Consider the following 11636-nt stretch of genomic DNA (forward strand, 5'->3'; position numbering starts at 1 on the left):
ATTTTAAAAGTCTCGTTACGCTGGGCAGGGAGTCGCCTGTTTTCGTAGGTGTTTTTATCGTCATTCAGGTCTTCTCAATCAAGATAAAGGCAAAAAGTGTCTTTTTACTCACTCTGACTTCCAAAGGTGAGGCTTCTTGTTCTTTTCATAGATTATTTGATGTTAATGTATAGAGGAGGTCAAAGCCTATAATCCAAAGAGTCGTCCGTGGCAATGGTAGCCCCTATGCCGGCGGGGACAACTTCCAACTCTACGGGAGGCTTAAAAAAGCTCTCTCAGAGAATATGGGAGTCCAAACCGCTCTTGAAGGCTGCAGGGGAATTTCCTGCTTCCCGATCCACTATTTAGGACCGAGTTGGAGTGCTTTTTGCACTCCAAATCTAAACGACTCTTGGTGTTTCCTGGGAGCCCCCAGGAAACAATGGCGCTCGGACCAAACGCTCTACAGGAAGTCATGTTTGCTTTGTTTCTTAGCCTGGTTCAATTGTCCCAAATAGTTTGTAGTTGTTGTTGTTGTTTTTTTCATTTTAAATCGACAATGTTAAACCTCTGGATGATTGCTTGAGATGGTCTTGTCCCTAAAATGATATTGAATCCAGCTCCATGAAGCACCAGAGAACAATACATTTTTGAAGACAAATGTTTGCTGCAAGGTCAGAAGTGAAGGTGAGTCCTTCATTGTTCTTTCTCATATATCACTATTCAATACAAATGTTTGTAAGGAAAAAAAGAAAGCTAAGAACTGAGAGGCAAGTCCAATTCCTTCAAGTTGCTGAACTACAAATCATGTGGGTCTACGGATTATCTTCAAGGATAATGTCCATTCTCCATGCCTTTAATTCTATCCTGCTCCAATTTATCTCAGCCTAAGAACAGGGAACAATAAAGGAAGCTACAGCCCTCAATTTGCAAGACCTGAGCAAGACTGTCAAAGATAGGACATTTTGGAGGACATTGATTCATAGGGTCGCCATGAGTTGGAAGTGACTTGACGGCACCTAACACACACACACAAGAACAGGGGAAATACAAAAAACAAAATCAGACACAAAACAACAGAAAACTACACAATTTTTTTGTCCAAAAATACAGAAAAGAGCGGCTGACACTCTGTACACAATTTAGTTAAGAACACAAGAATGGAAAATATAATAATTAAATTGTTGCAGGGAATTATAGCCTATATTCCTCTTTCAGGGCAAATGTAGACAATCATGGTACCTTATATTCAAACACCCCATCTCAAATAGTTTCTTGATTGGGATCCATGTTTCATGCATATGGTGATGACCAGTGGTTTAGGTGGCTTAAAAAGAGCAAATGGAGAATAGGTCTATTGAAATCCATAAACCAGGGGTGGGGAACCTTTTTTCTGCCAAGGGCCATTTGGATATTTATAACATCATTCGCAGACCATACAAAATTATCATCTTAAAAATTAGCCTGCTATAGTTGGTCAAACATTTAGCCAAGAGGCACGACCAGAGACGGCTCTGAGTGTCTGCCATGTAGAGCGACTCGCTTTTGAGCAGATCGCCAATCTTAGATCCTTCTGAAAGTGGCAGTTTTCTCCAGGTGAACTGACCTCTATCGGCTGGAGATCAGTTGTAATAGCAGGAGATCTCCAGCTAGTACCTGGAAGTTGGCAACCCTATCTGAGCTAGAGATCTGCCAGGACCCATAATATCTAAAGGGAACTTTCAAGGTCAGAAGCAGATTGCCCCTGGCTACCACCAGCTGCTGGGCAAAACCTGGGGAAAGGTTGCCGCCATGGGGCCCTGCTTTGTGAACATCTGGTTTGCAATTGTGGGAAGCCTGATGTACTGGATGGAGCATTGCTTCTGAACTCAAAGTCCTAACAAACAGATCAGTCTTGTGAGATATATCAAAATTCAAAGAATCTATCTAAACCCCTCTGGAAACATAGAAAGATGTAATGATGGACATGTACAGTTGAGCATTGCACAAAAGAGACTGAAATATACCTCAGGGATAGATTTGGGCATGAGATAATTTGGGAACTGGAATACCAAGTATCCAGCCTCACAGTTCTATCTAAATGGAACCCGAACTATGGGCAATATAATTTTGGATAACCTTGAACAGCAGTTAGATTTTCAGTGACAGACTTTGCCAGAGTAATCCAGAACCTGACAGCAGGAGCAGTAATACCAAGAGAGAGGGCATTCTCTGCATGCACATTGCTATTTTGCATATCCATTGCATAGTCTTCTCAGAAAATTATATTCCAGATATCCTATATCAGGAATCAATGGATTGATCAGTTGTGTTCTTAAGTGAACAGATGAACATAAGAGAAGTTGGTGGGAGTTACGTTTCTGGTTATCTGAGTAGCTGGGGTGTTTTGCTGTGCTTTCCAAAGAGTTGTGCCTTTTTATTATCACTTCTTGTATTTATTTTATTTTGGACCAGCTGATTTGGGTCTTTTTTGGTCTATCTCAATATAGCTGCCTCGGCAGCCTTGAGCTTTTTCTGTGAAGATGTTTTTCTGAGTGCTGCTCATCGTTTACTTGACAAGACATACAGAGTGCCTGAATTTAAAGACGCAAGATTCCTACAAATTACCATTAACATTTTTAGTACATGGCTTCACTTTGGTTTCTCTTGGATATCCTCACCTAGTTGTCAGGTCTGCTCACCAATATATATATATATATATATATATATATATATATATATATATATATATATTTGCTGTCAAATTGCAGCTGATTTATGGTGACCCCCATAAGGTTTTCAGGGCAGGAGACATTCAGAGGTGGTTTGCCGTTGCCTACCTCTGTGTAGCAACCCTGGACTTCCTTGGCAGTCTCCCATCCCAATTCGAAGCAGGGCCGACCCTGCTTAGTTTCTGAGATCTGATGGGATCAGACTAGCCTGGGCTATTCGGGCAATAATTTACCAGTTACACCTTGCTATCCACAGTTCTTTGTGGGCTCCAGTTTTTTTTTTTAATGTAATGAAATATGCATGAGCACATAACCATTACTAGTAAGTGATGCTGATTTCAAGGATATTATGAACTACTGTATCCCACAACTACCTTGGTTGTTTCTTCACTGCTGATTACAAATTGATATTCCTTTCCAATTTTAATTTTCTTAAAGTTCAATATTTATTTTAGATGTTTAGACTGCACTTCTCTGCCCAATAGGGACCCAAAGCAGCTTACAACATCATTCTCCACTCCTGCATTTTATTCTCACAACAACCCTGTGAGTTAGAATGAGAGCCTGACTGGCCCAAGGTCACCCAGCAAGCTTCCATGACACAGAGATATGAGGATTTGAACCTGGGTCTCCTACATAGTAATCTGACATCCTAACTACTACACCATACTGGATTTGAATTTAGCAAACAAACAAGTAGGATTGGAGTGAAAGGTATGTTATTGGTCCACCATAACTAATTAAAGGTAAAAGGTAAAGGTCCCCTGTGCAAACACCGGGTCATTCCTGACCCATGGGGTGACGTCACATCCCAACATTTCCAAAGCAGACTTTGTTTACAGGGTGGTTTGCCAGTGCCTTCCCCAATCATCTTCCCTTTACCCCCAGCAAGCTGGGTACTCATTCTACCGACCTCGGAAGGATGGAAGGCTGAGTCAACCTTGAGCCGGCTACCTGAAACCAACTTCTGTTGGGATCGAACTCAGGTCGTGAGCAGAGCTTGGACTGCAGTACTGCAGCTTACCACTCTGTGCCATGACGCTCCTACCATAACTAATTAGGGGGGCATTTTTAAAAAATGTGTAACTAATAAAACTTTTGCCCATCTGGAGAACCAGGTTTGATTCCCCACTCCTCTACATGAGTGGCAGACTCTAATCTGGAGAACTTGGTTCGTTTCCCTACTCCTCCACATGAGCAGTGGACTCTAATCTGGAGAACAGGGTTTGATTCCCCATTCCTGCACATGAATGGTGGGCGCTAATCTGGTAACCAGGTTGGTTTCCCCACTCCTACACATGAAGCCAGCTGGGTGACCTTGGGCTAGTCAAAGCTCAGAGCTCTCTCAGCCCCACCTACCTCACAGGGTGTCTGTTGTGGGGAGAGGAAGGGATGGTGATTGTAAACCAGTTTGATTCTTCCTTAAGTGATAAAGTCAGCATATAAAAAGCTTTTGATTACTTATTGGTAAAAAATCAAGTATACCAGAGACATCTTAATAATATCTACTGCCGCTACTCTGTACCTGATGATCTTTTAGATGCTGCCTCAGATAAATCTCTACATGGTGACTGGGTGTTTAGGATGGATGCCTTAATTGATAGAGCAACAATTCAGGAGTCTAAATTTCCCCCCCTAGTTCCATACCTATAAGAAATATCATCTTAGATCTCCCTATTTGGTCAACCTCACATCCCAGAACCTTAGGGTGGCTTTTACCTCCCTAAGATTTCAGACCATGCCTTCGGCCTTTCTGACAGGAAGGTATGATAAAACCCCAAAGGAACATAGTACATGTATCTGGATCTTCATCACTGGAAGACATTTTTCATTATGTTTTATCATGTCTGTTGTATACTGAGCCTAGAGCCAAATTTTTGGATGGAATTTTGAAGAGAGTAATTTTTTGTTCTGAAATCGATGAATTGATTTTCTTACTTTCTGACTTTGATTCACATGTCATTCTCAGAATGTCTCAATTTGCTATTGCAGTCAGGAAGATTAGAGCCCTTGAAGCTATCAAGAAAAAATCTGTATAGGAAATCAAACGAGCGTGACCTTTGTTTTAATAGAGATTGTGTATGAAATATTTTTATCCAGGCAATGTATATTGGTGCAACTTTATCCCTTTTTAGATACCATTTTAGCTTTCTTTTTTGGTACATATGTTAGGAAGAATTTTCTAACAGTTAGAGCTGTTCCTCGGTGGAATAGGCTTCCTTGGGAGATGGTAAGCTCTCCTTCCCTGGAGGTTTTTAAAAAGAGGTTAGATGGCCATCTGTCAGCAATGCTGATTCTGTGACCTTAGGCAGATGATGAGAGGGAGGGCATCTTGGCCATCTTCTGGTCACTAGGTGTGGGGGGGAGGTAGTTGTGAATTTCCTGCATTTGTGCAGGGGGTTGGACTTGATGACCCTGGTGATCCCTTCCAACTCTATGATTCTATGATATTTTGTAATGGCCTATATCTATTCAAATAAATGAATATATTCATTCATTCACTATAAAAACCAGCTCTTCTTCTTCTTCTTTCTTGCAGTTAATTGTGCATCATGGGAAGAAATAACAACTCCACATACCCTGCAAGCAACAATGAGACTGAGCCAGAGATCTTCCTACTGACAGGTCTCTCCAGCCAGCCCCATATACGTCTTGTGCTCTTTTTTGTGTTTTTAATCCTTTACTTGATCACCATCTTGGGGAATGGACTCATTGTCCTATTGATCATCGTTGATTCTCACCTCCACACTCCCATGTATTTCTTCCTAGGAAACCTCTCCCTTCTTGACGTTTGCTATTCTTCCAGCACGATCTCACAGATGCTGGTCCATAACCTCTCAAAAAGGCCCACCATCTCCAATACCAGATGTTTCATCCAGATGTGCGCCTCCCTCTTCCTTGGAGTGGCAGAATGCATTTTGCTGGCTGTCATGGCATACGACCGTTATGTGGCCATATGCAGCCCACTACACTACCCGCTTATCATGAACAGAAAGATGTGTGGCTGGTTGGCGACCTCCTCATGGACGTTGGCTTTCCTTCTGACCATTGTGCCCTCCTTCACAATGCAGATTCGACTGTGTGGCCACAACGTCATTGATCATTTCACATGTGAGGTGCAGGCTGTAGTGAAACTGGCATGCTCAGATATCTCGGCAAATGTGGACCTCATGTCGGGCAGCAGTGTTTTCACCCTCCTAGTGCCATTTGCCTTCATCCTGGTGACCTATGTACGCATTGCTCTGGCAGTGTTGAGGATTCGCTCAGCACATGGTTGGAGCAAGGCGTTCTCTACATGTGGCTCTCACCTTACAGTGGTTGGGATCTTCTATGGCACAGCTATGGCTATGTACTTGAGACCACAAAACAGATCCTCAGAGCAAGACAAATTTGTTGCCATCATCTATGGAGTGGTCACCCCAATGCTCAATCCTATCATCTACAGTCTGAGAAACAAGGATGTGAAGGAAGCTTTGGGGAGAATAATGGGAAAGGAAATGGAGCCCTAAAGACTAAGGCCATTTATTCATGGTAATTAGCAGTGCACTCCAGGCTGAATTGCCCCACATATTTTTTTGAATTTTACATGCTGAACTGTCATTCCGGAAGTGACTGCGAAGCCGGCGCATACCTGCTTCGCATTTCAAAAGAGCTCACTTAACGCGATCTTTGGCATTTGCCTCGAAGAATCCTCCTTAAAGAACCATGCAAAACAGCAGCTGCGTGTTAGCTATACACATGCTAATGACTTCGCAATCAGGAACAAAGAAGTAGACGAGTGGTGGGGGTGAAATTTCTCCTTTTGCATCGTGACCGTGAATAGGCATTTTTAAAGTCGCATTTTTAAAAAGTGCTTTGAGTGAGCATCAAAATTGACATGAATAAATGGCCTAAAAGACGCATTCCTACTGATTTGAATGCTTCTCCTGGGTACTTGATTGCCATTCTTCAATGCAGTCATAACTTAATACTGTTGCTTAATAATAATGGAGTCCTTTAGCTACTGAAACCACCTGAATAGCTCAGACTATCCCAATGGAAGCTAAGCATGGTTGGCCACGGTGCACATATGGATGGGAGACCATCAAGGAAGACAAAGCTTGCTATACCTCTGCTCATCTCTTGCCTTGAAAACCCTATGAGAGGTCACCATAAATTAGCTCCAACTTGGCAGCACTTAATTATTATTATTAGGTACTGAAAAACTAATACATTTATTGTGGCATGAGCTTACACTTAAGCTGAGTGAGTAACCATTTCCTCTCTCTAGACAACTTTAGGGACTGTAGTTGTTGAGGGAAGCTTAGAGCCTCTCAAGAAGTATTCTTAGCTCACTCATTACAAGTCACAGATTCCTTTGGGAGAACCTATAGCATTTAAGCTGCTATATGTGTGATATTTATGTTGTTTATTACCTGTATTTATTAAAATCATGTATGTAATGGAATGTATCCTATTTCACTGACCAAAGTTTGAAGCTTTCCTCCAGCTTACATAGACTTCCTCCAATTGAAGAGGGACATATGGTGGAGGGAAGTCTTCTTGGGACAGAGTAACTTTCTCCAACCTAAGGAGAAAGGTAGATCACATTCTATGACTTTAGGCAGATCATGAGAGGGAGGGCATCGTGGCCATCTTCTGGGCATGGAGTAGGGGTCACTGGGGGTAGGGGGTAGGTAGTTGTGAATTTCCTGCATTTTGCAGGGGGTTGGACTAGATCAAAGCTCCTTAAACTGTGGGTCGCGACCCCCTAGGGGGACGTGTAACTGAATGTGTGGGTCGCAAAAAAATTGGAAACAGTAAAAGGTTTCTTTATGATTTATTATCATTAAACGTTTGATTTGTATACCTATTTTATATATCTTTATACCTGGGGTCGTGTAAAAATTTCTTGGGGAAAAGGGGTCGTGAGTGGAAAAAGTTTAAGAAGCCCTGGACTAGATGACCCTGGTGGTCCCTTCCAACTCTATGATTCTACGCTTCTATGCCACCAGCTTTTCTGGATGCTCAAGGCACTTAATGACATTAATTATATACATACCAGTCATTACAATTAAACAACCATAGAACAGCTCAAGACAAACCAAAAAGCCATGCTGCAAAGAAGCCTATGACCCTGCTCATAAATCATATTGACTGAATGTAATATATAGACCTGGTTTATTTATTTTTAAAATGTCATTTAATAATGCATCGTTTAATTATATTCTAGCTTTGCATTTGTTTTGCAATATATAACTTCAAAAACGTTTGCTTAATGATTATGCCCTCAGGATCAGAGCTGTCAATGATTCCAACTGAGAAGCCTCTAGTTCAATCCACCTCTGGGCCTCTTTTGCTTTCATTGATGCTGAAAGCAAATGGCCTGAGTGGACGATGGAGTAATGTGTGTTGTCAGCACCCTAAGACCTAGTACGGGTCATGAACCATAGAGCAGGAGTGTCAAATGTAAGACCCACTGGCCGGATCCACCCCCTTGAGAGCTCTTATTCAGACCATGGGTCAGATGAGGCAATCAGCCCCACTCTCGATCTGGACTGGCAATAGGGTTGCCAACTTCCAGGTACTATAATAAATGGCAGCACGTGGCTTCAAAGGTAATACAATGTGAAATATACCAACTGGAAAAGAAATCAATATTATAGAATATAATAATTCTATTTTTTGGAAAATCCAAAACACAACATATATTCATAAACACTGTGTTGAAAGCCACACAGAAACCTCACTGGGTCTGAAATAACAAAAAATGTATATATACAGATTGCTTTTAACAACAAAACATGAACCACATAAATTCAAGTCAATAATTATTTCTGTGGCCTTAACAAAGGCTCATGTATACTCAAGAATTATAGTCCATGAAAAATCACGAAGAGACGAAGAAAGGTCCAAGGTGGGTCTATCACAAGTATGCATTTCGGAATCCAATCCTTCCTCAGCTTAGTGACCACAACGATGTTTAAAGAGACCAATAATAATGGCTTCACTGCTTTTCAAAAAGTCCAAAGAATTTTCAAAAGGAAATTGTTCGAAGAATACTGACTTCTGAATGGGTTGATTACTCTTTCTAGATCCCTTTCATATGAGGAAAAAAATGTTCCCATGAATTTCCTTTTGAAGATTCTTTGGACTTTTTGAAGCACCTTAGAGACCAACAAGATTTTCATGGTATATCCTCAGATATGGTCTCTAATGAAGGGAGCTATGACTCCTGAAAGCTCATAACCCCCAAATCTTGAGGGTCTCTAAGGTACCATTGGTCTCAAATCTAGCTCTTCTTCTGCAGGCCAATACGTCTATCCTCCTGAAACAGTCCCCCGCTCACATAAATCTCTCACGCAATAAAGACAATCTAAATGTCTGGGCTGACTGAATCACTTGGGACAGGAAGGCATTGCTTTGTAGGGATGGTGTTCCCACCTGGCTCTCCAGTACTAGAAGGCATCAGTAAGTGAATATAGATCTATCCCACTGAGTTCATTGTTTTTGGGGCTGCAGGAGGGCTCCTTCCCCCACCCCCATTCCTGTCCCTTAATATTTTAATCCTGAGTGGAGGGGTAGATGTATACGTTCTCCTGCTTGGTTGGATGCATCTTGAACTGCCATTTTGTCTGAGAATCCTAGAAAAAAATCAACACCCAGCACAAGTGAAGATATTAATTGCGTATTTGAGACCTATTCTCGGGGGTTAGCATAATCCTGCCTGTACTGCTGACATTTGAAATAGCTCAGGGATATAAAGGCTATTGGTAAATGCTTTTGAGGGTATAATTAGATATTTGCTTGTTTGTTTTCATTATGTCCTATGGAGGAAAAATACATTGGCTTCCAGTTAGGTAGTGTGCAGCCTGATGCTATAAATGTTTACTCTGCTGTAAGTCCAGGGCTTTTTTATAATGGTACTCATTGGTACTGAGTACCGGCACCTTCTTTCAGGGCTCTCCCAAGTCTTGGAGCCAGCGTGGTGTAGTGGTTAAGAGCAGTGGCTTGGAGCGGTGGACTCTGATCTGGAGAACCGGGTTTGATTCCCCACTCCTCCACATGAGCGGCGGAGGCTAATCTGGTGAAGTAGATTTGTTTCCCCACTCCTACACACGAAGCCAACTGGGTGACCTTGGGCAAGTCATGCTCCCTCAGCCTCACCCACCTCACAGGGTGTCTGTTGTAGGGAGGGGAAGGTGATTGTAGGCTGGTTTGAATCTACCTTAAGTGGTAGAGAAAGTCGGCATATAAAAACCAACTCTTCTTCTTCTTCTTAAACACCATTTCAGTTGGAAAGGCTTAGGCCTATCTGGTTTTGTGCTTTATTAAAGGTTAAGGTCCCCTGTACAAGCTGACCCATGGGGTGACATCACATCCCGACGTTTACTAGGCAGACTTTGTTCATGGGGTGGTTTACCAGTGCCTTCCCCAGTCATCTCTTTACCCCCAGCAAGCTGGGTACTCATTTTACCGACCTCGGAAGGATGAAAGGCTGAGTCAACCTTGAGCCGGCTACCTGAAACCAACTTCCGTCGGGATCGAACTCAGGTCGTGAGCAGAGCTTGGACTGCAGTACTGCAGCTTACCACTCTGTGCCACAGGTGCTTTAGTAAGGACATCAAAAACCACAGCCATGGCTTGTGGACGCTCATAAGCATGCTTCTACTTTTTCTTTTAAGCATGAGTTTTCTCTGTGTTCAGTGTTTTCTCTTTTCTGTAAACACTTGTCTCTTGGTTGCTTAGGTAAACTACTGCTTGGGAAAAGGTTTATCTAGCTGCCTCTACTCTAGGCATAACAGCTGTGAGCTACTTGCAAGTGTTTATTTTCTTTTGGGTACAGAAAGAAGATATGAGGCGAATATAATATGAGATTTGTGAATGTTTTGTGGTAATGTGAAGCAGATAAAGGGGTTTGGCATGTGGAATTTTGAATAATTGCTGTAAAATCGTGCAGAGGGTAAGCTATCAGAGTGAACATGTTTGTGAAGGAGGAGGGGGGCTGTCTAAAGGGTTCTGGTCATGAACAGACTGTTGTGCTTGATGGATCTTGGTTTAATAAACGTTGAAAAAGGTGGTAAAAGTGGTTTATGCATTGAAAGCCAAAGAGGCAATGTGAAAAAGTTATTGAAAATGGTATTCAGTAAGTGTAACTGTGAAAATAAAGGGAGGGAATGAGAAAGTAAAGAAATGAGTTATATGCATTGTACACAGAAGGTCAAAAGAAGGTTGTAGTAAAATAAAAGAAACCCATGTTTGAGTTTTACATTTTACTTTGGTAAAGAGCAAAGAGGTTAAACATTATTTTCTTGTATTTTAATTGAAATTTCTAACCTTGTTTTGGTTAAAAAAGACTCAGCCTTAAAGGGTTCGATATAAATGTTGAAATTAGAAAGTATTAAATGCTGCTGTATGTGTTAAAAAAACAACAAACAAACAAACAAACAAACAGATAACCCCTTGCTGGTTCAACAAAATGTGTTCTTTATTGTTTTTATTGTTTTAAAAGTGTTTGGCTAAGAGTGGAAATAAGCTGTCAGTTCCCAGTGACAAACACAGATGGTCATGTTAAATTCTGATGCTTGTGTGTGTGTTAAGTGCGTCAAGTCGCTTCCGACTCATGGCGACCCTATGAATGAAAGTCCTCCAAAATGTCCTATGTTTGACAGCCTTGCTCAGATCTCGCAAATTGAAGGCTGTGGCTTCCTTTATTGAGTCAATCCATCTCCTGTTGGGTCTTCCTCTTTTCCTGCTGCCCTCAACTTTTCCTAGCATGACTGTCGTTTCCAGTGACAGTCAATTCCCTGATGACAACACAGATGGTCATGTTAAATTCTGATGTTTTAGTGCTGGTAAAAATAATGCCTTTTGTCTTTTAAATCAGGTCCCCACCGCATTCCTTAATTGTTGATGTAAAACAGAGTGTATAGTATTTTAAAAGTGGCTAAAGTATTTTAAAAGTAG

At 41.6% G+C, this 11636-nt stretch overlaps 1 protein-coding gene across 1 annotated transcript; it reads left to right on the plus strand.

The window, feature by feature from the left end:
- The first annotated feature begins 1936 nt into the window (after window positions 1-1936).
- Window positions 1937-6199, plus strand: LOC130483190 (olfactory receptor 13H1-like). The gene is made up of 2 exons (XM_056856016.1): window positions 1937-1947; window positions 5278-6199. Exons 1-2 carry the CDS (start codon window positions 1937-1939, stop codon window positions 6197-6199), a joined length of 933 nt encoding a protein of 310 aa, XP_056711994.1.
- The last annotated feature ends 5437 nt before the right edge of the window (window positions 6200-11636 follow it).

Source organism: Euleptes europaea, chromosome 1 (genome assembly GCF_029931775.1).
Source record: "Euleptes europaea isolate rEulEur1 chromosome 1, rEulEur1.hap1, whole genome shotgun sequence".
Classification (NCBI taxonomy): Eukaryota; Metazoa; Chordata; class Lepidosauria; order Squamata; family Sphaerodactylidae; genus Euleptes; species Euleptes europaea.